The sequence below is a fragment of the Carassius auratus genome, chromosome 12 (assembly GCF_003368295.1).
Source record: "Carassius auratus strain Wakin chromosome 12, ASM336829v1, whole genome shotgun sequence".
NCBI lineage: Eukaryota > Metazoa > Chordata > Actinopteri > Cypriniformes > Cyprinidae > Carassius > Carassius auratus.
The window spans coordinates 8,968,631-8,992,825 of NC_039254.1; the positions used below are offsets into that span (position 1 = coordinate 8,968,631).

General features: G+C 36.6%; 1 protein-coding gene across 5 annotated transcripts in view; it reads left to right on the forward strand.

The window, feature by feature from the left end:
- The window catches only part of snx29 (sorting nexin 29), a 137,809-nt gene that overhangs the window by 62,770 nt on the left and 50,844 nt on the right, over positions 1 to 24,195 (forward strand). For 4 of the 5 annotated variants that reach the window (XM_026276782.1, XM_026276783.1, XM_026276784.1 and 1 more), the window contains 3 exons: positions 4,038 to 4,154; positions 15,077 to 15,132; positions 15,615 to 15,696. In XM_026276782.1, coding sequence (XP_026132567.1) covers positions 4,038 to 4,154; positions 15,077 to 15,132; positions 15,615 to 15,696 — 255 coding nt within the window. Of the gene's footprint in view, positions 1 to 4,037; positions 4,155 to 4,247; positions 5,641 to 15,076; positions 15,133 to 15,614; positions 15,697 to 24,195 lie in introns of those variants that run through there. The other variant, XM_026276786.1, reaches the window with a different exon arrangement.

Below are 24,195 nucleotides of genomic sequence, written 5' to 3' on the forward strand. Positions count from 1 at the left end.
TGTCATAAATCATATGTCATCTTATCAATCATGTGGTCCACATTGTCCTGCTCTTGCAGGGTATAATTTTGGGCATGGTTCCTATAACAAGAATATGATACATTTGACAAATAACTGATGGCCAGAAACGTCTCAAGCAAGAAGATTCAAACACATACCAAACATGAATATGAATCCTTAAGCTATTCAATAGTTATTAAAAAGACATACACAATAAGTGATTAGAAATATGATAGTCAAATGTGTGGGTTACATATATGATATGGATTTAAGCAATGGAATGATATTCATTTATAAGTCTTTTTGAGTTCATTTTGGTGCATCTACATCTGTAAAAGAAAGTTTTTGTGCCATTCTCTGACATAAGGACATTCTGTGGAGACCAGAGGTTAAAAGGTCTCCTTAAAGGAATTTCAGTCTGGTTCTTGTCTTCTAGGTGGGGGAAGTCAATCCAAAGATCTTGTGATCATGATTACTATCATGGGTTTACATGTGATGGTCAGGCTGTGCATCATTTTGACCATCAATCTTGATTACTTTCCCAAAATTTGCCAATCTCTTTTCCGAATTGAAATTGTCAATAATTGTTCTAATGGTGTTAATGTTGATAGCTGTTCTTTGAAAGAGATGGTTGGTTAGCTTGCTTCAGACTGTGGTGCTAGGCATTGATTTAGAACATCCTGTTGCCCAATCAAAGTTATATTTAAAAACATTCTGGCTATTATAAGCTTTATAATGGCAGTGAATGGGTGTTATTTTTCAATAGTCCAAAAGAAGTCCAATAAAGCGCTTCCCCTCTCACCTGGGGGGTGAATAAAGGCCACATGTAGTGAATTGGTGCATTTTTGTAAGACAAATATCCATATTTAGGCACTTTTTATAATGGATGGATGTGTTTTATTTGACTTCTTTTGGACTTTTGAAAAATAACAACCATTCACTGCTATTATAAAGCTTTGAAGAGCTGGGATGTTTTTAAATATAACTCCAGTTGGATTCGTCTAAAAGAAGGAAGTCATATGCACCTAAGATGGCTAGAGAGTGTGCTAATTGTGTGGTAAATTTAATTTTTGGGTGAACTATCTCTTTAAGTGAATGACCAAATAAATGACATTCTTATTCTTTTCAGTTTTATGATCCGAACCCAGTTGCATGTTTTTTTTTTTTATTGAAGCACTTTATTTAATTAAAAACTATTTAAAATATGTAATAAATTATCTGCATTATTTATTATTTAATTTATATATTTTTTATATAATCTATGCATTTTTAACAGGTTTTAAATGCAATCCTATATTGCATTTATGGTGCCTATAAAAGAATCCTTAATGGAACCATTAAACAACTATGTTAAAAGGAATCAGAACCTTTCATTTTCATTTTGTTTTGTTGGTGGTTTAAATCCTTTTGGAGGCAGTTTTAATCAGTTGAAGTTTATTTTATTCAAAGACGAAACCATCTGGCAAACACATCAGTCTCATAATATCCTTCTCTCTCGTGCATCTTAAAAATGAAAAATCAACTCCTCTAAATCTCCTCTCATTAATATGCTCCCGTTCTACTTCAGCTTATTGCTTATGAGCGTGTTATGGAAAGGCGCACATGCTTTTCATCCTTCTTGACATTTATTCGGTTTCACCTCAGCTTTGACTTATTTCATCGATGCTATGCTTGTGTGGTGTTTGTGTTCTGCACAATTGTTTTTCTTTCCCTCATGGAAATAATGACTAGGGATAATTGTGGAATGCAGTGTTCTTGATATCTGTGCTGGAGCACTAGGGCGGCCCGTAATTACAATGAGCGAATACAGATACTGTCACACACTTGGATTCCTGCTAAGGCCCAGTAATGAGGTTTGATGCGTTGTCTGAAGTGCATGAACCTGTCGCCTGTTTAGATAAATCCAAACCGATAACACCCGGCAGCACAGGTTGAAAAATTCACCCAGGGACCTGGAAGGACACAGCCAGCTTATTGCTTACCGAACAACAAACTGATTAGCTCGCTTCCAAGCAGAGAATTAATTGGGTTCCTTGACGCTTAAAATTAATTTCCATTTTTTAATGCCCTGTCTGAAAGCTGGGCCGCAGATAAATAAATGTGATGAATGAGAATACTACGAGTGGTGTGCCATGCGAGCCATGGCGAGATGAATGAAACCTGAAACCGTGGATGTATTCAATGGGGATGTATCGATCTGGGTGTGTAAATATAGAAGAACTGGCATAATTTCCCGTTTGAATCCAGCTTGATGGATAATCACTCTTTAGTCATGGTGTTGTGTATGTCTGTGCTTGCTTGATTGTTGTACGTGCTTGTGTTCCAGTAGCTTCAATCACCTTCTTGACAAGAGATGTTTGTATTTCTCTTGTAAAATATGTGTTTTGAAGCTTGACGATCTTTTAACACATTGAAGGGTTCACTATTTTTGAAGTTGTCACACAAGCTACTAAAAAAAGACTTGGAGAAATGGATTTTATGCTGCGAAACAGATAGGCCTAGGTGCTATATAAAGCACTACATTAGGCAGTGAAGTAGCCAGATAGAGGACTGTGTCTGACAATCAATTACAAAAGTTTTGAAGCTATTTCTGTAGTTCAGACTGCTTTGTGAGATTCTTTGAGACAGCTACCCACTCATTCAGCACTGTTTGAAATTCAGTTTTTGGTAGGAAGTCTTAATTCTTGTCAATTTTTTTTCTGCGTTATATATATTTTTTCTACTTCAGGTGCAATGTAATGAGTAGTGGGAAGTGATTTGCTCAGAACTTAGATAATAGACAACAAATGTAAAGTTAATCACTCAATTTTATGGTTTGCTTTATACAAACTATGAAGTAAGTATTTTGTAAGATACCTTGGATATGAGAAATTAGATACAAAATTAAAATGCTCTAAAAATAATTTAGTAAAATGTTTTTATTTGGTACTATGCATAAATTAGAGAGAAATTAAAATAAATTGAAAATGTAAAGCATGTAAAATTAATGTTTTTGTTTGGTACTATGCATAAAATGTACTAATAATAGATATAAATCAGAGAGTTATCTAAAATAAATTTTTGTGTAAGATATTATATGACATTAATATAAGACATTAATGTAAATTATATAAAATGCAAAACAATTGAATTCTGAAATATGCAAATATTTGCAAACATCTGCACTCATTTTTTTTTTTTACTTGATTGCAGTTCATGTTGTAATAATAGCCTAAATGACGGTCTTGGTGCACTTTAAGGCAGCATTAATGCGACATAGTCTGTCTTTTCAGTCTAACAAAAAACCAAAACAAATGTTATATGGAGCAGGAATTCGGACTAGTGAGATTCAAAATAGAAAACATGCAATTGACGAGATGTCAGAAAAAAAAAAAAAACATTTACATACATGAGACTTACCATGTTGCATCTGGTTAGGATGCACCGTACAAGTTTAGTTCAAGCGATCAAGACTTTGTTAATTTAGGTTAATTTAATTTTGTTTGCATTAGCATATGTAAATAAAGTTTCCTAAAACACAAAATGCATATATTTCATGTTCTATTTTGTGACCTTGGTTTTTGCTTCCAAGGTAAGGATTTTGCATTATTCATTTTTTTTTTTTACCCATTCATGCCTGTTTTTCTGGCCAGGTGTGGCCTTGCAACCAAGACAAACATGTCAAAAAGTGACATGATGCGTCTGTCAGGCAAAACACCGCTAACCCAAATATACCCTGACATATGATTTCCATAAACAAATGAATGCAAGTTGTGAATAGCAGACTGGAGCCTGCCTCCATGTCTGTGTCACTTACTCTTAGTGACAGCTGACGAGTCGCTGGGCAGGTGTGGGACTCACTGTAACGAGCAGTTAAAGCTCACCGGCTGAACACTTCCACACCTGAGAGTCAAAACCAAGCTAACTCATATTCACATGCCTTTAAGAAATGTCACATACTATAACCTGCTTTGCGACAGCTGCCGAGCACTAGTGCTTTTTAAACAGCCTATTTCACTAGGAGTTTGATGTGAGTTTGTCAATGTGTGTGTTTTTAGGTGGCTGAGATGCACGGAGAGCTGATAGAGTTTAATGAGAGGCTGTACCGCTCCCTCATGGCCAAAGACAACCTGATCGGACAGATGAGACAGGAACTCATCGACCTGCGCGGGCCGGTAAGCAGATGCAAGCACACACACACTCCTCTCTGTGGATGTGTGAAACCGTACCCTCATTGAATGGTTGTTCTTTCTTGTCTATCTCTGCAGTCCAGGCACTCTGGGCAGATCGCTGTCTGCTTCCATAGGTCTGCCCCCTGTCCATCATTAACTGTCTTGTCTGTGCCAATAATACACCATTACTTTCCCATGTCTCAAATGCAAGCATCTACCTAGCTGGATAAACAAGGGCATACTATAGATTGCCGTTTTGGAATAATATATATATTTTTTTGTGGTTTAGGAATGACTTCAAGTTGAAAAACTAATATTATAATCTATACAGGGAACCCTATCAGTTTGTACCTTAATATTACATGTTTTTATGCTATTACTAACAACAGACTCCAAACTAAAAAGTTTTTTTGATTTTCTTATTGAAATGTAAAAACATTTAATAATGGTCGTCATAAAAACTTTTGCGAATATATAAAGAACATATGATGTAGTGAATATATTTATCAAAGATTTTTTTTTTCTAGCTAATTCATGAGCTGTGGCCATTGAATAGTTTTCCTGAGTTAAATGTGATGTGACATATTGGTTACAAGCTGTTTTATCGATGTTTTTCTGTGGTTGAAACATGAAATCAACAGTACAACAAACAGTTGTTTCAACATACCTTCTGATGTTCATTAATTTCTGTTTTTTGCTTTAACTAATAGTGAAGAGGAATGAGATGATCTGTTCATGTGCCACTTAAACTGAGACGACTACATCAGTCATGCCACGTTAAAACTACTTATTGTTTAAATTATGTGATAAAACTTACAGGATTCAAGAGCTCATAGCATGTTTGTATCAAAAGCTTATTGTGATTACTGATTGGGAGGCAAGCTACAAACAATGTTAAGTGAAGTTTTGTTCGAGTATCAACAGGAAACAGCATAGATTACATTTTTGTTTTTGAATGAAGTGTCCATTTAATTTGACTAGTTTGTCTCTAGTGGCACACTGGGCCACTGTGTGCTCTTTCCTGTTCACTGCTTATCTGTTGGCCACTGATTACTTTTTGATACATCTGACAGCAGTGGCTTTGAAACATGGCCTTCTGTAACTGTGCTGAACTGTATACAGTGGATTGTTTATCTAGACTCCATGGCTCATGTGTCCATTCCTCTGTGGTGCCACTGCCTGCCAAGATGCAGTAGCCTGTGACCCCTGTAAATGCTGACATTACCACACTTTCACCATGAGATAAGATGCACACTCAAATAGGATTAGAGCGTTGTTCCGGGTGGGGCTTCATTTTTTTTTTTTCAGGAACGAGGGGTAAATGTGCTGAGTTTTATATAGATTATTTAAGTAGTGAAGTAATTTCCCATCAGAATTACAGTACACTGAAATGCCTTTGTGATTTTATATTTTAGAAAATTTGCTTAGGGCAAGTGGTTTTATTAAAGTTGCATATACTGTACATATAAGTTATATACAATTAGATATTGATAAGTAAAAACGTTTAATGTTCTTAAAAAAAAGTCTTTTGTGACCATCAAGGCGGCATTTATTTGATCAAAAATACTATATGAAGTCTTATATTGTGAAATATTATTACAATTTGAAATACATTTTCTTATGATATTTAAAAATATAATTTATTCCTGTGAATTTTCAGCAGTCAATACTGCATTCATCAGTGTCACAATGTTCTGAATTTATGCTCAATTTATATTTCTTATTATTATCAATACTGAAAGAAATTGTGCTACCTAATATGTTTGTGGAAACCTTTATACATATTTTTCAACATTCTTTGATGAATGAAAAAATATTTCACACATTTTTACTGTCACTTTTGATCATTTTAATGTATCTTTGCTGAATAAAATTTATTTAATCTGTCTGATTCTACATTTCTGAACAGGAGTTTTTTTACTGCTTGCCTAAGACTGTATTTTTTGCTTATAATGTTGTTACGCGAGAGTGAGAGATCGCTCCCACCATGATATGTATAACAATACGCTGAAACACTGAGAAAGAAAGCAGACAGAATTTACTATAGATACCACATTCAAAAAAGTTCTAATCATAATTCTGCAGGTGCATCTCAATAAATTAGATCGTCGTGGAAAAGTTTATTTATTTCAGTAATTCAACTCAAATTGTAAATCAGACTGAAGTAGTTTAATTGTGACAATTTTGGCTCAAATTTAACAAAAATCCACCAATTAAAATCTCTACAAATTAGAATACTTCATAAGCACAATAAAAAAAAATAGTTGACCTTCTGGAAAGTATGTTAATTTACCGCACATGTACTCAATACTTGCTTGGGGCTGGGGTCACTTTTGTGAAAAAATCATTTTCGGTTTTTAAGACATAAGTGTTCATTGAATCGATTGTAAAATCGATTTTCCATATCTAAAAAAAATAAAGACGTTTCCTTTTTCAATGTCAAATAACGGACGACCGCAAAGAGAGCAAACAGCAACAGGACAACATTCTCTAAAAAATATATGTGCATAGGGGACGGCTGCCATAACAAAAGAAAAACATCACTGCAGGCTTCAACCCGGCTGCATTTATGATTTAGGCAATTTCAAGAATCTCCAAGATTATTTTAAATAATGATTCAATCCATTTCAAACAACTGTTCAAAAAAAATGAAACTTATGTGCAGCCGTTGAGAAGACGTGCTCCAACCGCACTGATGTCCCAGGGACACTCACGTACAGCTGCGCAAGGTGGGGGTATTACTGCAAATTTTCCATCACAAAGGCTGGTCACTGTCAGCTTGCAATGGTTCTTTTCATAACTCATAATCTCCTTTAACTAGATGCGCGAATGAGGCGAATTTGCGTCTCCTGCGCCGCGAGACCTCCAGATGTGCGTAAACGCGTCTTTACATTGACTTAATCATTCAGGTTTGGTGTGAACGCACCGTAAGAGGTCGCTTTCGAATTGCTGGTATTTTCTGTCTAGCTTTCGCAAGGCATACTGCACTTTCGGAATTTTTTTCTGCTTGTTTTTGAGTTTTGAAACATCTATATTTTTTAATTGTTTAATTATTTTAAAATGAATGGTGTACATATTTGGTAAAAATCGATTCCCTATTTTCATTTTCGAAACTTTTTTTGGTTGGTCTGATCGATTGTGCAAACGATTTTCGAACTAAAAGTGACAGCCCTAGTATGGAAGCCAAGGTTTCTTTGACAGTGGCCTTCAGCTCATCTGCATTTTTTGGTCTGGTTTCTCATTTTCCTGTTGAAGATTAATCTGCCTCTTCCTCTTGAGATTCTCTATGGGGTTCAGATCTGGTGAGTTTGCTGGCCAGTCAAGCACACCAACACCATGGTCATTTAACCAACTTTTGGTGCTTTTGGCAGTGTGGGGAGGTTCCAAATTCTGCCTCCAAAATGTCTAGGTAAACGGTTGCAGTGACTTTGGTTTAAAAAAAAACAAAAACACAATGGACCAACACCAGCAGATGATATTGCACCCCAAATCATCACAGACTGTGGAAACTTAACACTGGACTTCAAGCTACTTGGGCTATGAGCTTTTTCCACCCTTTCTCCAGACTATAGGATCTTGGTTTCAAGATTGGAAATACAGTACTTGCTCTCATCTGAAAAGAGGACTTTGGACCACTGGGCAACAGTCCAGTTCTTCTTCTCCTTAGCCCAGGTAAGATGCCTCTGAAGTTGTCTGTGGTTCAGGAGTGGCTTAACAAGAGGAATACGACAACTGTAGCTAAATTCCTTGACACGTCTGTGTGTGGTGGCTCTTGATGCCTTGACCCCAGCCTCAGTCCGTTCCTCTCAAATGGATTGATTCGCTTTTGCTTGACAATCCTCATAAGGCTGCAGTTCTCTCGGTTGGTTGTGCATCTTTTTCTTCCACACTTTTTCCTTCCACTCAACTTTCTGTTAACATGCTTGGATACAGCACTCTGTGAACAGCCAGCTTCTTTGGCAGTGAATGTTTGTGGCTTTGCCTCCTTGTGAAGGGTGTCAATGGTTGTCTTCTGGACAACTGTCAGATCAGCAGTCTTCCTCATGATTGTGTAGCCTTGTTAACCAAACTGAGAGACCATTTTGAAGGCTCAGGAAACCTTTGCAGGTGTTTTGAGTTGATTAGCTGATTGGCATGTCCCCATATTCTAATTTTGTCTGTATGTTTATGAAATTCCAGTGAAGTTTATAAGGGGTCAAATGATGCCCATTTTCCACAAGTGGATATGATTCTTTAGGGTCTTAGTGAAAAGTGTATAACATACTTTGGTTAAAATTTCTCAATGGTAGTGTAAAGCAACAAATCACAATTCCAGTCCTCAACACATCCCCCCCCCCCCCTCTGCACATTTTGTATGTCTCTCTTGTGCCGCGTTTCCACCGAAATTACCCGGAACATTTGTACCAGGAACTTTTTTTCCCAGGAACTTTTTTCCCCCCAGACCTGTTGCTTTCTGTGTTTCCACCGCGGTGTAAAGTACCGGGTAGATTAGGCAAATAGACTGGTGACGTAGGTCTGCGCGCGTTTCTCAATACAAAGTAGCGCTGATTTAAAAAAAAAAAAAAAAAAAAAAAAAAAAACCACGCTGATTTTGGACGTGCATCCTCGGTAGTTGGTTCAGACTTTGTGCATTCCTCTGGGGAGTGTGATGTCCGCGACGACGCAAGTCCGGTAAATCTATAAACAGCAGCGTAGCCTACTTGATAACTTCAGTCTGCTCGTCCTGGCTACTGCAATTTTCCTTACTGTATATTTACAATAAAACGAAATATGATATCAAATACCACTGCCTCCTTTCGTTTTCATTTAAGCATAATAACAACTGCAGAAATGTACTTAGTTCAGGGAAATGTGTATACAGCCATTACAATGAAACGAAATATTATATAAATTTGCCTTTTTTATTTTCATTTTAACATATAGATAAATTGAATACAGACCAAAGAAAACCTGTTAGATTTACCCTGCAGCTGAATTATATGTTATGTTTAACCACTAAAGACATATCAGAGCCAGCGGCACATATCAGAAGGTCTATCCCAGGAGAGGCTGCTCTCTGCGGATACATGAGGACTGAGCTCCCGCTGATTGAGTTGAGCTCACCGTCGCAGAAATCGGCGAAACACATTTTTAAATAGGCGCTGTCTTTATAAATAAACCACAGATTTGAGTTTTAAACAACTACATTCTCGCCTGAAATACTTTTAAAATTACATTTTATGACACAATAACAGTAATATTTGAAAATGATCCAAATAAATGGTGTTTGAACTCAACCAATGCTGCGTGAACTCAGATCGCTTTGGCTACAGCAATTTCCCCTCAGTATATTTACAATAACACAAAATAGGATATAAAATACCACTGCCTCCTTTCATTTTCATTTAAACATAATAACAGCTGCAGAAATGTACTTAGTTCAGGGAAATGTGTATGCAGCCATTACAATGAAAGAAATATTATATAAATTCGCCTTTTTTATTTCCATTTTAACATATAGATAAATTGAATACAGACCAAAGAAAACCTGTTAGATTTACCCCGCAGCTGAATTATATTTTATGTTTAACCACTGAAGAGACATCAGAGCCAGCGGCACATATCAGAAGGTCTATCCCAGGAGAGGCTGCTTCTCGGCGGATACATGAGGACTGAGCTCCCGCTGATCGAGTGGAGCTCACCGTCTACGAGATCGGCGAAACACATTTTTAAATAGGCGCTGTCTTTATAAATAAACAACAGATTTGAGTTTTAAACAACTACATTCTCGCCTGAAATACTTTTAAAATTACATTTCATGACACAATAACAGTAATATTTTGAAAATGTTGATCCGAATAAATGGTGGTTGAACTCAACCAATGCTGCGTGAACTCAACCAATCAGCATGTTTAGCGCCAAAGTCCCGCCCCCCAAAGTTTCGGAACTTTAAAAAAGTACCACCTCGCCAGCAGGGACTTTCTGGGGGGCATTTTTTTACCCGGAACTTTTATTTAGTTCCTGGTTCCTGCGGTGGAAACACACCATTTGTTAACACACCTGATTCAGATAATCAGCTTGTTAGAAGTGAGCTCTATGCATGAATTGTGTTCCGATTGGCATGGTCTCTACTCAGTGTTCATTGCTCCTTACTCCCTGAGCAGGGGAAATCTGTGAAATTTATTTAACTTTTGAACATTTGTTCACGGATTTGTGTTACTCAATGTTTGCACACACAGACAAATGTGACAACATATACCTCTTTATAAATACAAATTAAAGTAATGTCTCGCACACTTCAGTGCCCTTCGAATGGAATGGAACATATTAGGGATGCACCGAAATTTCGGCCACCGAAAATTTTCGGCCGAAAATGGCCTTTTCGGTTTTCGGCCGATAGACCTTTATCACCGAAACAACACAGCCGAAATGTTGTGATGACGCAAACAGAAACCGCGACCTGCACGTGCACCTGCATAGCGCAGACCACGAGCTCCACGCGACATTCACTTAACACTTCATCGCGAATGTGCTTGATCCGCGTTATAAAGACCATTACTTGGATGCGGAAATAAGGCAGCGCACACGAGAAATGATCCAGGCCGCGCTGGATGCGGAGAACCCGCGTGGAGACAGAGAAGCGCCAAGCGCAGGAGACTGAGATCAGAGCGCAGAAAAAAAGACTGGTCTCTGCACCAGATGAGGGGCATGCACCATCGTTGTCTGATATGTTCAGTGGAATTCTGCAAGAAAGTGCCTCAAATAATAATAAAACGTTGGCTATTTTGTTCTTAGGCTACTATATATATATATATATATATATATATATATATATATATATATATAAATATATATATACAGTGTTGGGTATAGTTACTTTGGAAAGTAGTTAGTGAGGTTACAACGTTACCATCAATTAAAAGTAATCAGTTATGATACAGCGTTACCTATTCATAAAAGTAACGCGTTAGAGTACTCATGCGTTACCAAAAATTAAAAGCCGTTTGCAGCGGCTCACACATGACAGACACAACCCCCGGCCCCTTTAAATGCACCTAAAAGTCGTGACTTCCGACAATGAATAACGTCAGTCATCCGACTAAATTAACACTGCAGGATAACAATAACAGGAAAGACAGTCAGCAATCGGCTATTCCACATGGCGTTTTATTTATTTATTATCACAGAACATATTATTAATCAAAATTCGCACCTAACGTTACCCAGCCCGGGTAGCCTAGGCTACTGTATATTATGAGCACCACAAGATAACTCCTGATTTTTCTTTAACTTTAAATAATGCAGTTATCAAAGTACAAGTATGCTTACTTGTAAACACAACCTTAAACAGGCTTGCAGATTTAAATCCATTTAGAAATGATGAACAACCAGCCAGCCAATGATCTAACAGAAATTAACAGCTGCCTGTCAAACAAAAATGATAACAAACCAAATTAAATCCTTCACTGCCATACAGGCAAATGACAAATCGCTTAATAGCCGAACTAATTATTATTAAAGTGTCACTCACAGTCACAAGCCTAAATTCGCTTTAACACAGTCCTCTTACATTTACTCTTCGAAGTAGTGATTAAAACGTAGCGTTAAATTTGAGGTAGAATTTTTGGCGGTCAACAGAAGCTTTTCACCAAAGCAGATTGTGCATTTTACCGTTATGTTCTTTTCTTTTTCGTTGACGAATTGAAAATAATATGCGTACTTCCATAAACCAAACGCTGTCCTCTCTGCTATCTTGCCGGGAGTTCGAAAAAAAAAAAACACACACACACACAGGGTCAGGCGCAGGGCACAGACGCATCACAGTCATTGACTTTACGATCACAGAGCTTCGGCTCCGCTGATACATCCGCAGGTGGCACAGTAGACCTAGGACTACTGTCTGACAAAAAGCAGGCTGCAGTCGGGATTTTCCTTTCCTTAAAATAACAGATTACTTTTTTTAAAAAAATAACGAAGTTACTGATTACTTGCGCACGAAACTAACGCGTTAAGTTACAAATTTCAGGAAAAAAGTAATTAGAGTACTCTAACGCGTTACTTTGTAACGCGTTACCCACAACACTGTATATATATATATACACACACACACACACACACAAAAACATATATACATACATAATATCAGATTGTAGCCATATTTATGCTAGATTTTCTGCTAGATTTCTGCTTTAATTTGATAAAAATGTTTATTTATGCCCTGGCCCTATTTAAATAAACTCTCTCAAATATTTCTCAAATGTCAGGCAGATGACAAGCTCAACTGCTCAACAGCTAGATGGTTATCTGTCTGAAGTCCCCATCCCCAGAAGTGATAACAGTCTTACCTACTGGGGAAGTAATGCACTTTCTAGTCCTACATAGAAAATTTTCAAATACACTTCACCTAAATGCACTTTGTTTTTATGAGAGAACTGTTCATTTTAAAACCTTTCTGCAGGCCAGTAGGCCTGTACATTATTATTAAATATACACATGAGTGGGATAAATTTTTAGTCTGAATTTTATTTTATACTGTGCATTGTTGCAATGTGCTTAATAAATATTTGCATCATTTGTAATTATGTATTTTTATGTTTTTAAAAAAAAAAATAAGTTATGTAATTGTAATTATCTTTGAAACTTTAATATTAATTTATGCAATTGCAATGTCTTAATTTTAGTAAAGTTAGTACACGGTCATAGCAATAAATGCAATGGTACTAATAATTGGCATAATTTCTTTCGGTGTTTCGGTTTCGGTTTTCGGCCTTGGTTTTCTCTTTTTCGGTTTTCGGTTTCGGCCAAGAATTTTCATTCCGGTGCATCCCTAGAACATATACATTCGCTTCAAACTGGAATCATGGCTGAATATCCAGTGATGTCCACTTTGCAGGGCACTTACGTTCGAATAGAATAAATGTCTGAAGTGATAAGAGTGACATACAAAATGTGCAGATCAGGGAGGTTCAAGGACTTGAAGTGAGAAGCGCTGGTGTAAAGTAACATCCTTTTTACCTTGTCAAGGACAGCTCTGTTTACAGCAGGGGTGCCCAACCCTGCTCCTGGCGATCGACTGTCCTGCAAAGTTTGGCTCCAACCCTAATAGAACACACCTGCCTTTAATTTTTAAGTGAGCCTGAAGACCTTAATTAGTTGCTTCAGGTGTGTTTGATTAGGATTGGAGATAAACTTTGCAGGACAGTCGATCGCCAGGAGCACTCCTGGTTTACAGCAAGCCATTTTGTTGCATGTTCCTTTAAATGCTAATGAGCTTGCTCGTGAAACTTGCTTACTTGAACATTATTAGGAAAGGTGATTTGCAAATATTAATAAAAATCATTGATAATGACAAATGAACGACTATAACTAGAAAAATCTTACGTGGAGACAGACCTATTAAATACCCTTTAGACATCTCTTTACGAACCAAGTGGAAACCCCCTGTCTGCTGCTCCCGCTTCACAGCGAGCGCAAACTGACCCAGTTTAACCGTCCGCGGTTTGATTGAAAAAAATCAGTTTGAGGCGAATGGAACTTATTGATCATGAGCCTAACATTTTGCAAGGCAGGAAAACATTCAGTCTACCTGAAGGAAGACTGATTTCATTGAGCTAATGCTGTTAAATAGACAACAACAACAACAACAACAACAAAAAAAAAAACACTGTAGGCTATTCTTAAACTTGGAGCTCATTATATTGAAGTACACATCCAAACACCAAAAGCAACCTACAATTTATAAGTGTTCTTTCGTCGAAAAGTACGCATTTTATTTATTTTAGTTGAAAACTTTAAGTGCAATTGTTTAAAAAAATGCTTTATTGACTAACGTTTCATAAACCTTCAGTTGTCATGCTTTAAAATCCCATGCCATTTGTAATTTCACATTATTTTGCCCCTCTTAAATTATTACCCCGATTCTAAAATGATAAAATTTATTCAGGCCGATGTCATTTTTTTAATTAAATTATTTATTTTTATTTTTAAAATAATTGTAGCATAAATTGGTGAATCAAAACAAATATGATAACTTTTTAACTTCAGGCATATATAGGCCTATATTATTGTACATTACAAATATTTGGATCATCCCTTATTCTTTCCCTTATTTTCTTCAATAATAAACATTATAAATAAAGAATAAAAGAAAAAAAAATTCAATTACCCCTTTATTTTCCATTTCTAAAGTTAATTTGCAACTATAATGATGATGGTATTATCTTTTGATTCCCTGACGGCACCTTCCTTAAAAAAAGAGGTTGTAGGAGATATGCGAGTGAATAATAGATTTAAAAAAGAAAAATTGGGTGCTTGGTTTCAGAAAACAAATACAGCTTGTAAAAAATGCTATGATGAAAAAGTCATGCTAACATATTGATTCATTGAAATAATGTAAGCAATTACCAAACCTTTTTTTAATACTAGATTAAACTTGAATTTCAGTACTATTAAACTGACTTTAAAATCTCAAGGAGTTTATAAGTTGAAACGATAAAATGTCACAGTGCATGTTAAATAGCCTAAATGAACTTGTATCTTGTGTAGTATCTGAAGACCTTTTTTAATGAACCGTTCCTGTATAAAATGTGACAGCAACCTTTAAATGATCGTGAAGAAAAACAAAAAAACTATTCCATTCCGTCACAGGCAATTCAGCTATTTCCTGATGCATAAAATCAAGTACTTTCTTACTTTTTAAATAGCCAAATACCTTGTTTGATTTAGAAGCATGTTATATTATGAAAGCAAATGACAATTCCCAAGTTTTATTTGGGTCCAAGTAAATATCACTGGACCATCATGCCTTTAGCAGAAAGAAAAGTAAGCTACAGAATATACAGTAACTGGTTTGGAAGTTTATGCAACAGTACAGTGTTAATCAGCAATCTCAGCTGGATGCAAAAGGAAAAGCTCACCATGACCTCATGCGCTCTGCTTTTGGACAGGTGCCAGGGGACCTGAGCCAGACCTCTGACGATCCCAGCCTCTCTGACTTCGAGACGTAAGTGGCCTCCTACTCGCTGTTCTTTTTATATTTGTATGTATTTATGTTGGAGGTGGTGTACAGCAAGCCTCTTTTGAGAATCAAATCCGATGCCTCCGATCTGACTTAGAAGACTGTGCTAAAAATAGGGAAGCTGAATGCTACTTCTGTTTTTATATTTTCTTTCTGTTTTTAAAGAGCCTTCACTCACTTCTTCCACATACAGTAGCTATAACCTTTGTAGCTGAGATGTCAGTCATTAAATATGGGTGAAGGAAACGCATACGATGTTAAACTTGTGTGTTAAGTAAAAGGCCAGCAATGGCTCATGGTGTCAATATTTGTCATATCCCCCCTCAGTTTTTCATTGTAGTACTTTTTCATACCCCTGAGCCAATAAAGTGATCGTTGCTACAGTAATCTATTGCTAAATTACTCATATGTTGAGGTTCTCTAATTAGACTTTGCAATTTTTTTTTCTCCTTCCTTGTCTTTCTAAGAACACAACGTGCTCTTATCAATGTGTGGATCCCCTCTGTGTTCCTTCAAGGTCGGGCTGCCAACGCCTATCATGTATATCAGGTAGTTCTTTTAATCAAAATGTAATCTACCATGTCTTTTGAAAATGTTTTAATCTTCTTTTAACCACCCTTGTCCTCATAGTATATATTGCTCTGTCTGCTGGACTGTACAGAAAGTTAGCTGACTTAAACCAAAGTCAGCAGACTTCTAGTACTGCAGGATGACTTCAAAGTATTGAAATTATTAGATAATAATATAGTACAACACCAAAACTAGAACGTGTTTTATGCAAAGTGGTATTAACTATTTCAAGGTTGTTGTTAATGCTGTGGTTATTTTAACAGTATTCATTTGTACATTCTGTTTAACAATATTAAGTTAAAAGTGTTCCTGTAGCTCAATTGGTAGAGCATTGTGTAATCACGGTTCGGGGTTTGATTCCCCGGGAACACATGATGGGTCAAAATTGCTAGCTTGAATGCACTGTAAGTCGCTTTGGTTAAAAGCGTGTGCTAAATGCATCAATTTAATTTAAATGTAAAAAGTTTGGTGGGAATGCACATATTATTTTAGACATTCACAGTGTTTTTGCTCTGTCCAAATGTATAGTCTTCAACTGCTCATGTCAATGTCAGTGGTATGAATGAGAGCCACTGAAAAACTACAGAAAAGTAAAAATGACTTTACTAAGTAAAACTACTTCACTTTAGCAGTACTAGCCCCGAGTACTAAGAAGTCCCCTTCAATTTGTGCTTGTAAAGCATTGAATTTCTATAGAAATCATGGTACATTCAATTCTTAATGTTCTAAATTGATTACTGATTGAAATCAACGATTGAGGATAAAAATAAATAAATAAATAAATAAAAAAACTAGTGCACATAAAACTGCACGGCACCGTCTCTTTCATGTCAGCATTCCATACTGATTATGAATGATTATCAATCCCAAATTGGATCTTAACAGTCCTAACCCAGCATTTGGGTTTAAAAAACCCGCCAGCAGGTTGACATATAGTTTAGACAGGTGATGTGATGATCTGACACCTTTGTAATTTTGCTGTTTTCATACCATAGTGACCCATGCACTTTCTGTAACAGTTTAGATTGCCAAGAGACCCTACTAAGTAGCAGTAATGCCCCCTAGTATTAGTTGATTTTGCTGAGTGAATTGGTTTTGACAGTGTTTTTTCGATTTTCTCTGGGTGTTCCCTTGAGTTTGGCCTTGAAATGGATCCCTATGGAAAAGGATCCATTGTTTTTTTTCAAGGCATGACTGATGGATAATGCTTTCCATTATTTTAGATTTAACCCAGTATATCAGGGCTTCTCATTTCCTGATATGATTGATGACTCCAGACAGAGTGCTTCCCATGTGAGCACTGATGTCATCAGCATGTTTATTTGTGTTGCAATATACTTGCATTCACCTTGTAGAAAGATGTCCACTAGTGGCTATGTGTAGCAAACCTGTGTCATTTTAAAGAGCTTGTCATGATTTTTCTTGATGTCTAGTGAGCCACTGGTCAAGAAATTAAGATTGCAGTTATGGTTTTTTGAATTGGAATTGCACAGCGATACTAGGTCTCTTACTAACCAAGTATAAAACTTGTCTATTACAACAACGTGTTCTTGAAAAGTAATGGAAGAGTGCCGTTTAAGGGGTCAAGACAACCTTCACTGCTGTTGTCAGGGGTCTGTTTGTTTTTGCAGGGAAAGGCAGGGAAAAATTAGGTTGAAAGTTGGTGAGTGCACCAAGGGGCCAATTTTAACCTATTAACCCTTGCTATTTGATGGCATACATATACACTCTGAACATACACGCAGTGTAAGCTGTATTCTATTCTATTCTATTCTATTCTATTCTATTCTATTCTATTCTATTCTATTCTATTCTATTCTATTCTATTACAATATAATGGACCCTGGGCCACAAATCCAGTCATAAGTCACTGGGGTATATTTATAGCAATAGCCAAATTACATTGTACGGGTCAAAATTATTGATTTTTCTTTTATGCAAAAAATCATTAGGACATTAAGTAAAGATAATTTTCCATGAAGATATTTTGTAAATTTCCTACTGTAAATATATCAAAACATAATTTTTGATTAGTAACAATCATTGTTAAGAACTTCTTTTTTTTTTTTTTGGTTTTGTGGTCCAGGTAACATATCATATGTATTTTATCATGTCGTATTGTATTGTATTATTTAAAATAGACTTAAATGATATATTGAAAAGCAATATCATAAAATATTACTCTAGTATTCAGTGTCACATGTAAGTTTAGAATAAGTTGTTTTTTTTTTCAGTATTTTTTCATAAAAAAAAGTCACTTTTGATCATTAAGAAAAAATCTTACCCAAAACCAATCAAATATACCTAATATAATTACAACTACAAAGTTTAAGTGGTTCGTTCACCCAAATATAAAAATTATGTCATTAATGACATCAGAGGGTCAGTTAGAATTTGTTGAAGCATCGAAAATACATTTTGGTCCAAAAAAAAAAAACTTTATTCAGCATTGTCTTCTCTTACGTCTGTTGTGAGCGTGACTGCTGTGACAGTTGACGTACGATTCTGCTGACATGTTATCCTTGTTATTGGGCATGCCAGAAAACACGTCAACAGCGTCGTGAATGCGCCCACAACAGACCCGGAGGAGAAGACAATGTTGAATAAAGTCGTAATTTTTGTTATTTTTGGAACAAAATGTATATTCGATGCTTCAAAAAATTCTAACTGACCCTCTGATGTCACATGGACTACTTTGATGATGTTTTTATTATCTTTCTGGACATGAACAGTATCCTGTACACACAGCTTCAATGGAGGGACTGAGAGCTCTTGGACTGAATCTAAAATATCTTAAACTGTGTTCCAAAGATGAAAGGAGGTCTTATGGGTTTGGAACAATATGAGGGTGAGTCATTAATGACATAATTTTTTATATTTGGGTGAACTAACCCTTTAATAGCTATATATAATTATTAGACATTATATAATGATATCCTTATTTATTTAATCATTGATTTAGATTAATCAAATGTCTCTTTCGCAGCCCTTGGCATTGTTTGTTGATTGAAAGGGAACAAAATAACAAGCTATGAGCTCCAAGAACAGAAGGAACTGTATTTTTTACATACATTAAATATACTTCTGAAGTCATTCCACATGCTAACTGGTCTTTAACAATGGCAAAATGGAAAAGTACAGAGTGGGATGCACCTCCATGTAAATCCACTTCAACAGATCCTCAGAATTCATAGACATGACTAAACATCACCATGGATGACAGTACTTTCTGATCTACAGTACATTGAGTGATTCTGTAATGCAGCTTCTGGCTTATCAATGTTTCCTTTTATGACGCAGTGGCTCCAGAGTCAACTTTTAAGTCTGGAGTCCTGCATCAGGCATCTACTGGCAGCCGATTATGGCACATTACCACCACCGTCCAAAATTGCAGCTCCTCCATTTCCCACTTTTGTGCTTCTGGCTCTCTTTTGTGCTTTGAAATTACCCTCTATAAAATAAATCAGACTGCTTTTGGATTCCATCGAAAAAATGTAATTGATCTTCACTAATATTACCAGAGCTTTGTTTTGCTGTGAAGAATTCTACCTCCTCCGTTTCATGTCACCTAATGAAAAAATATAACAGCTGCCGAAAACAACTCATTCAAGCTTATACAATTTCGCTGGGAAGGGTTATTAAAAAAGCGGATGTAATGACTGTTATAATGTGGCTTTACAGGGGCTGTGTCGTTCTGCTGTTTTGTTTTTTCTCAGTGCAGACGCTCTTGGTGATATCTCAGAAATGGCCTGTATTCTGTGTGCTGTTGTGCACATGTGATGTACTGTATGTGTGATCTGTGGATTCATTCTCAAGTGTAAATGGTGCTGCTCTGCCTTTGTAAATGTCCACTGTATATCAGTGTTGCTGCGGTGATGGTGTCTTATTAAAGGATTTTATATGGTTGCAGGCAGCAATCATAGCTCTCATCAGTGGTCATACAGTTACAGGATACACCTTTCTCTCTATTCATCTCCTTGTTCTTTTCTCCTTACCCTTCCCTCATATCTCCTTTCTTCAAAGACATCAGAGGTGGAGACGAAAGGTGTGCACTGCCCCATACATACAGACAGGGTCGATGCTGCAGGGGCTTCTCGAGGAGCCGTCCACACATTATTGTCAGCCAAAATTCTTTAACAAAATCATTTTATATTCCCATTTGTTATTATATGCACACTTAAAAAAGTTAAACTCTTTAATTTGAGCTTGTGGATCTTGGCATATGCGATATAGGATAGGATTGTGTGTGTAGATGCTGCTCTTATATTTGGGCCAGTTTCATTGAATCACAGCCCCTCTCTGTGCTGCTCATCCCTCTGGCTGAAAATGAATGTTGACCTACAGTAGTAGTAGTCTTTTTCCAAACAGATCCTTGTGCTGCCCCCTCTCTCTTTGTGTTACCTGGGAATCAAACCCACAACCTTTTGCATTACTAACACAATGCTCTACCACTGAGCCACAGGAACACTGTGAACAGATTATACACATGCATGTATTAACACAGCTGTAAATTTGTAGCATTTTACTTATTTAGAACTCTTACATTTTGTTAAGATCATCCTTGCACAGACCTCAAAATTAGTCTGGCCTGTGTTACACACAATCTGATGCCCTCTACAAAGTAAGTGTTTTTGCCTTAGTACTTAATAAGGGGCGAGAATAGCTTCCTTTGCAAGGCTTTCCCTGGTGTTGCTGTACTTTTTCCTGTTCCAGTGATCTGGGTTTGCTCTTAGCTTTCTGAAGTGTACATATACAAGCACTGAACTCCTCAGTCAGAATTTCATTTTTTTTTTTTTTTATGAGTTATTCCCTTTGATCAGCAAAACCAGCTGAGCCCAGTGCCTCCGAACTCCTCAAAATTCTTGTTTTTATGAACTAATGAGATTTGATAACTCTGTTTTTTTTCCCTCTCCCTTTTATTTCCATTCTGAATATTTCCTATAGCTAATAATTAGGGTAAGAAAACACAAGCAAATGATGTGTATATACTCGTGTCTCCTAACGTGAATGCTCTACGGTAACTGAACATTGGTATTATGTAAGTTCATGCTAAATGACTTCTCATTGAATATGCACACATAAGTGACTATTGAATTAGTATAAATCTGTAGAAAAGTGGACATCTCCATAATTCATGTCATCGTCTCTCCCCAGAGAAGATGTAGCGAAGTCTCTAATATCAGTATCACAGCCTCCAGTCGCCTGCCCATTATAAGAGTCTCATTTAAACTGAATCTTGCTTGACTTAAAAAGAAAGAAATGACTGATGCTGCATGCATGAGCACGGCGCAGTGCGCAAAGCTGAACCTTGCATATGTATTTTGAAGGATATTACGCTGATTATAGTGTAATGATGATCAGGATGGTGAAGCCGGTGATTATGATTATAATGAAAATCACGTTGACGGTTAGGAAGATAATGATTCTTGTGATGAATGGATCATTGTACATTTTTCTTGGTTGTATCTTACCAGACATCTTTTATCGATAGGAAAAGTATCCAGCTGTTCTGAAGTTTCTTGTTTTCATTCAGCCCTTTACACTCAGAAAACAGTTTTGGCCTAAATTTAAATGAGTAGTTCATCCAATAATAAAAATCGCTGGTAATTTACTCAACCTTAGGCCATTCAGATGATGTGCCTTTTTCTTCAGTAGAACAAGATGATTTTAGCTGAAACCAATGTTGCCTGGTGTTTCATTAGTAGCAAGTCAATGGGATCCTTTACTTTAAAGCCAAGAAAACACAAAATGAATACTGTCTCTCTCTTGTAAACAACAATGGTGACAGTTACAGGTATTGTTGTTGTAAGTAATGTTTGGTTTCTTGTACAGACTGATCATTTCACTTCATAAGACATCAATATATTGTCTGAAGCCATGGGTATTCATTTTTGTTTTAAATTTGTTTTCTGCTTTTTTGACTTGAAATGAAGAAATCTTGGATGACCTGAGGGTGAATGAATTAACAGCAAATTAAAATTTTTGGATAAACTATTCCGTTTTGATCAATGTATTTGAATTAATTTTAATTTGGATTACAGTTTTACCATTGTTACGCTCCGTCTAGGGGTAGAGCGTAACATGGGAAAAAACAAGAGTGATCCATCAACTACTTTTGAATTTTATTTGGGAGTCCACTTTCAGGAGCTGACAGTGCCAAAATAATAAACAAAATGTGCTAAATATTAAACCCTCTAAATGACCTATCCAAAATAAAGAAGCAAAAAAAAAAAAAAAACAGAGATCCAAACATTACAAAAACAAAATGTGGCGTCTAACTTCCTACTTTCCCAAAACTATTTACAATATTCACAATAAAGATTTACAAAGAAACATCAAGTTCAGAGGAATATCCAAAATCAAAATCGTACAACAGGCAAAAGTTTCAAGTAAGCCAGAGGTCCACTACAAAACAACAAATATCCAAGCAATCTCAATCTAGTATACAAACAAGGGTAAAACAACAAAAGCACAGTACAAACAGCATGGTTCACAAAATGGCCACCCCCATTAAAGGAAATGCTGTCATTTCTTTTAAAGGAGCAAAGACCAATCAGAGGACAGCAGCAATGAGTCTGCAGGAACCAATCAGCAGCAACCTGGGCAGACACACACACAAACCAAAACACAAAAAACTATAGGGACGTAAAAACTTCTGTAAAAAGCTCAATGTGGAGCATTTTATCAGTCATACAAAAATGAAGCAGACAAGATTTTGTAATACTACTAATAAATCAATTGTTTTTTAAATATACAATAACTAGTTTTATATATTTATCATTCATAAATCCAGTTGGTTTAAGTCTCACACATTTTAACTTTATTTTAACTTTATTCATTTAAATATCGCTTATTCCACATCTAGCAAAAAATGCTGGTATTTTTTTTTTTTTTTTTTTACTGAATAGTTTTGTTTTCATAGTCAACAGAGTTATGCTGATTCAAAGAATCAGTGGTGGCCAGTTTAAATAAAAGCATTTTGAAAATATAATTGTAATTTGTAAAAACTAAAATATGGAAATAGTTCATAACAAACTACACTGTAATTATTTTGAGTGTAGAAATCTTACCTGGAAATCGTGGATGCATAATTCACATGTCCAAATGAATAAACATTTAATATGCCATTTAAATACATAGGGCCCTCTAATACACCCGGCGCAATGCGACGCAAGGCGCAGCGCAACTGTGTTTGCTAGTTTCAGTCTGGCGCCGTTCACAGCAAATGCATTTGCGCTCATTTGTGCACCCATGGGCGTGCTGGTCTAATAAAGAGGTGTGTTCAGGCTCCTATTTTAAGGAGCTGAAAATAGACTGCACCATAGGCCAACTCAAACCTGGTCTAAAGTCTGTCGCAGTGTTTTTCTTTGTTATTTAAAGAGCGTGTTAGTATAGGCAGGTCCGCAACACGTGTACAAGCTGCTTATTAAACACAGGGACACACAGCAGCACACAAACGTGCCAAATAAAAAAAAATTAAGGATTGTAATGCATATGTATATATATATGCCTACATGTCATAATGGAATGTCATCGCATGTATCAGAATTAGGCTATCTATTAGCTCGCACACGAGCAGCTCCGTTTTATCTCGGAGGTGCCTTCTGTCTTTGCGCTTGTCAAATTCCGCCGTGTAAATAGCAAATCCGTCATGGCACGAGTGAAACTGGCTCTTAAAGGGAATGGAAGATGAGCCTCTGAATGGTTTATTGCACGTTACGCCCAAAAAACACCCATTACTCATTAAGAGAATAGGGACAAACCGTTTAGACCATGCGCCCGCTGCACAAACCGTTTTTTCATCTTTAAAATAGCAAAAGTGGATTTGGACATGCCCTGAGTACACCTGCGCCAAGCGCTTTACACTTTGCGTTTAGATCATTAAAATAGGGCCCATAGATCTTAAATGTAGGCCTAAATATTTTTTGAGTGTAGACCTTACCAATACCAATTTTATTTCATGTATTATCACTCATACTGAGCGGTTTCCAGAAGTATGTCATGGGTGATGGCAGCTCACTTTTTGCAGTGGTATTTGCTCATTTCTGAATGGTTGATTATTAGGTTAACACCCAGGGAAGGAAGAAGGTGTGAGAGAGTGTATGTTTAACCTTTAGAATGGGGCTCGTTACAAAGCAGAACTGATCTCCTACTCATCCTCATTATGGCGGCTGTGGAGCTGCGCTCATGACTAATTCATACGGAGCGGACTGTTGGAGCACACTGGGGCCAGAACCTCACTGAACACCGGGAAGGCTCAATGACTTCATCATCGCTGGATGAGGAGACAAGATGTCAGTTCCCTGAAACTCCCTTTTCTCAGTTTCCCCTGCCTTTTCCTTCTCAGCTTTTCTCTCTTGGCTGAGTTTCAAATCCTTTCAAAAATATAATAAATTTGAGAGTGATATTGTGCCTATCAGTATTTCATGGATGCTTGATTTGGGCCCCAAGCAATATGTGCCACATTCTTGAATATTT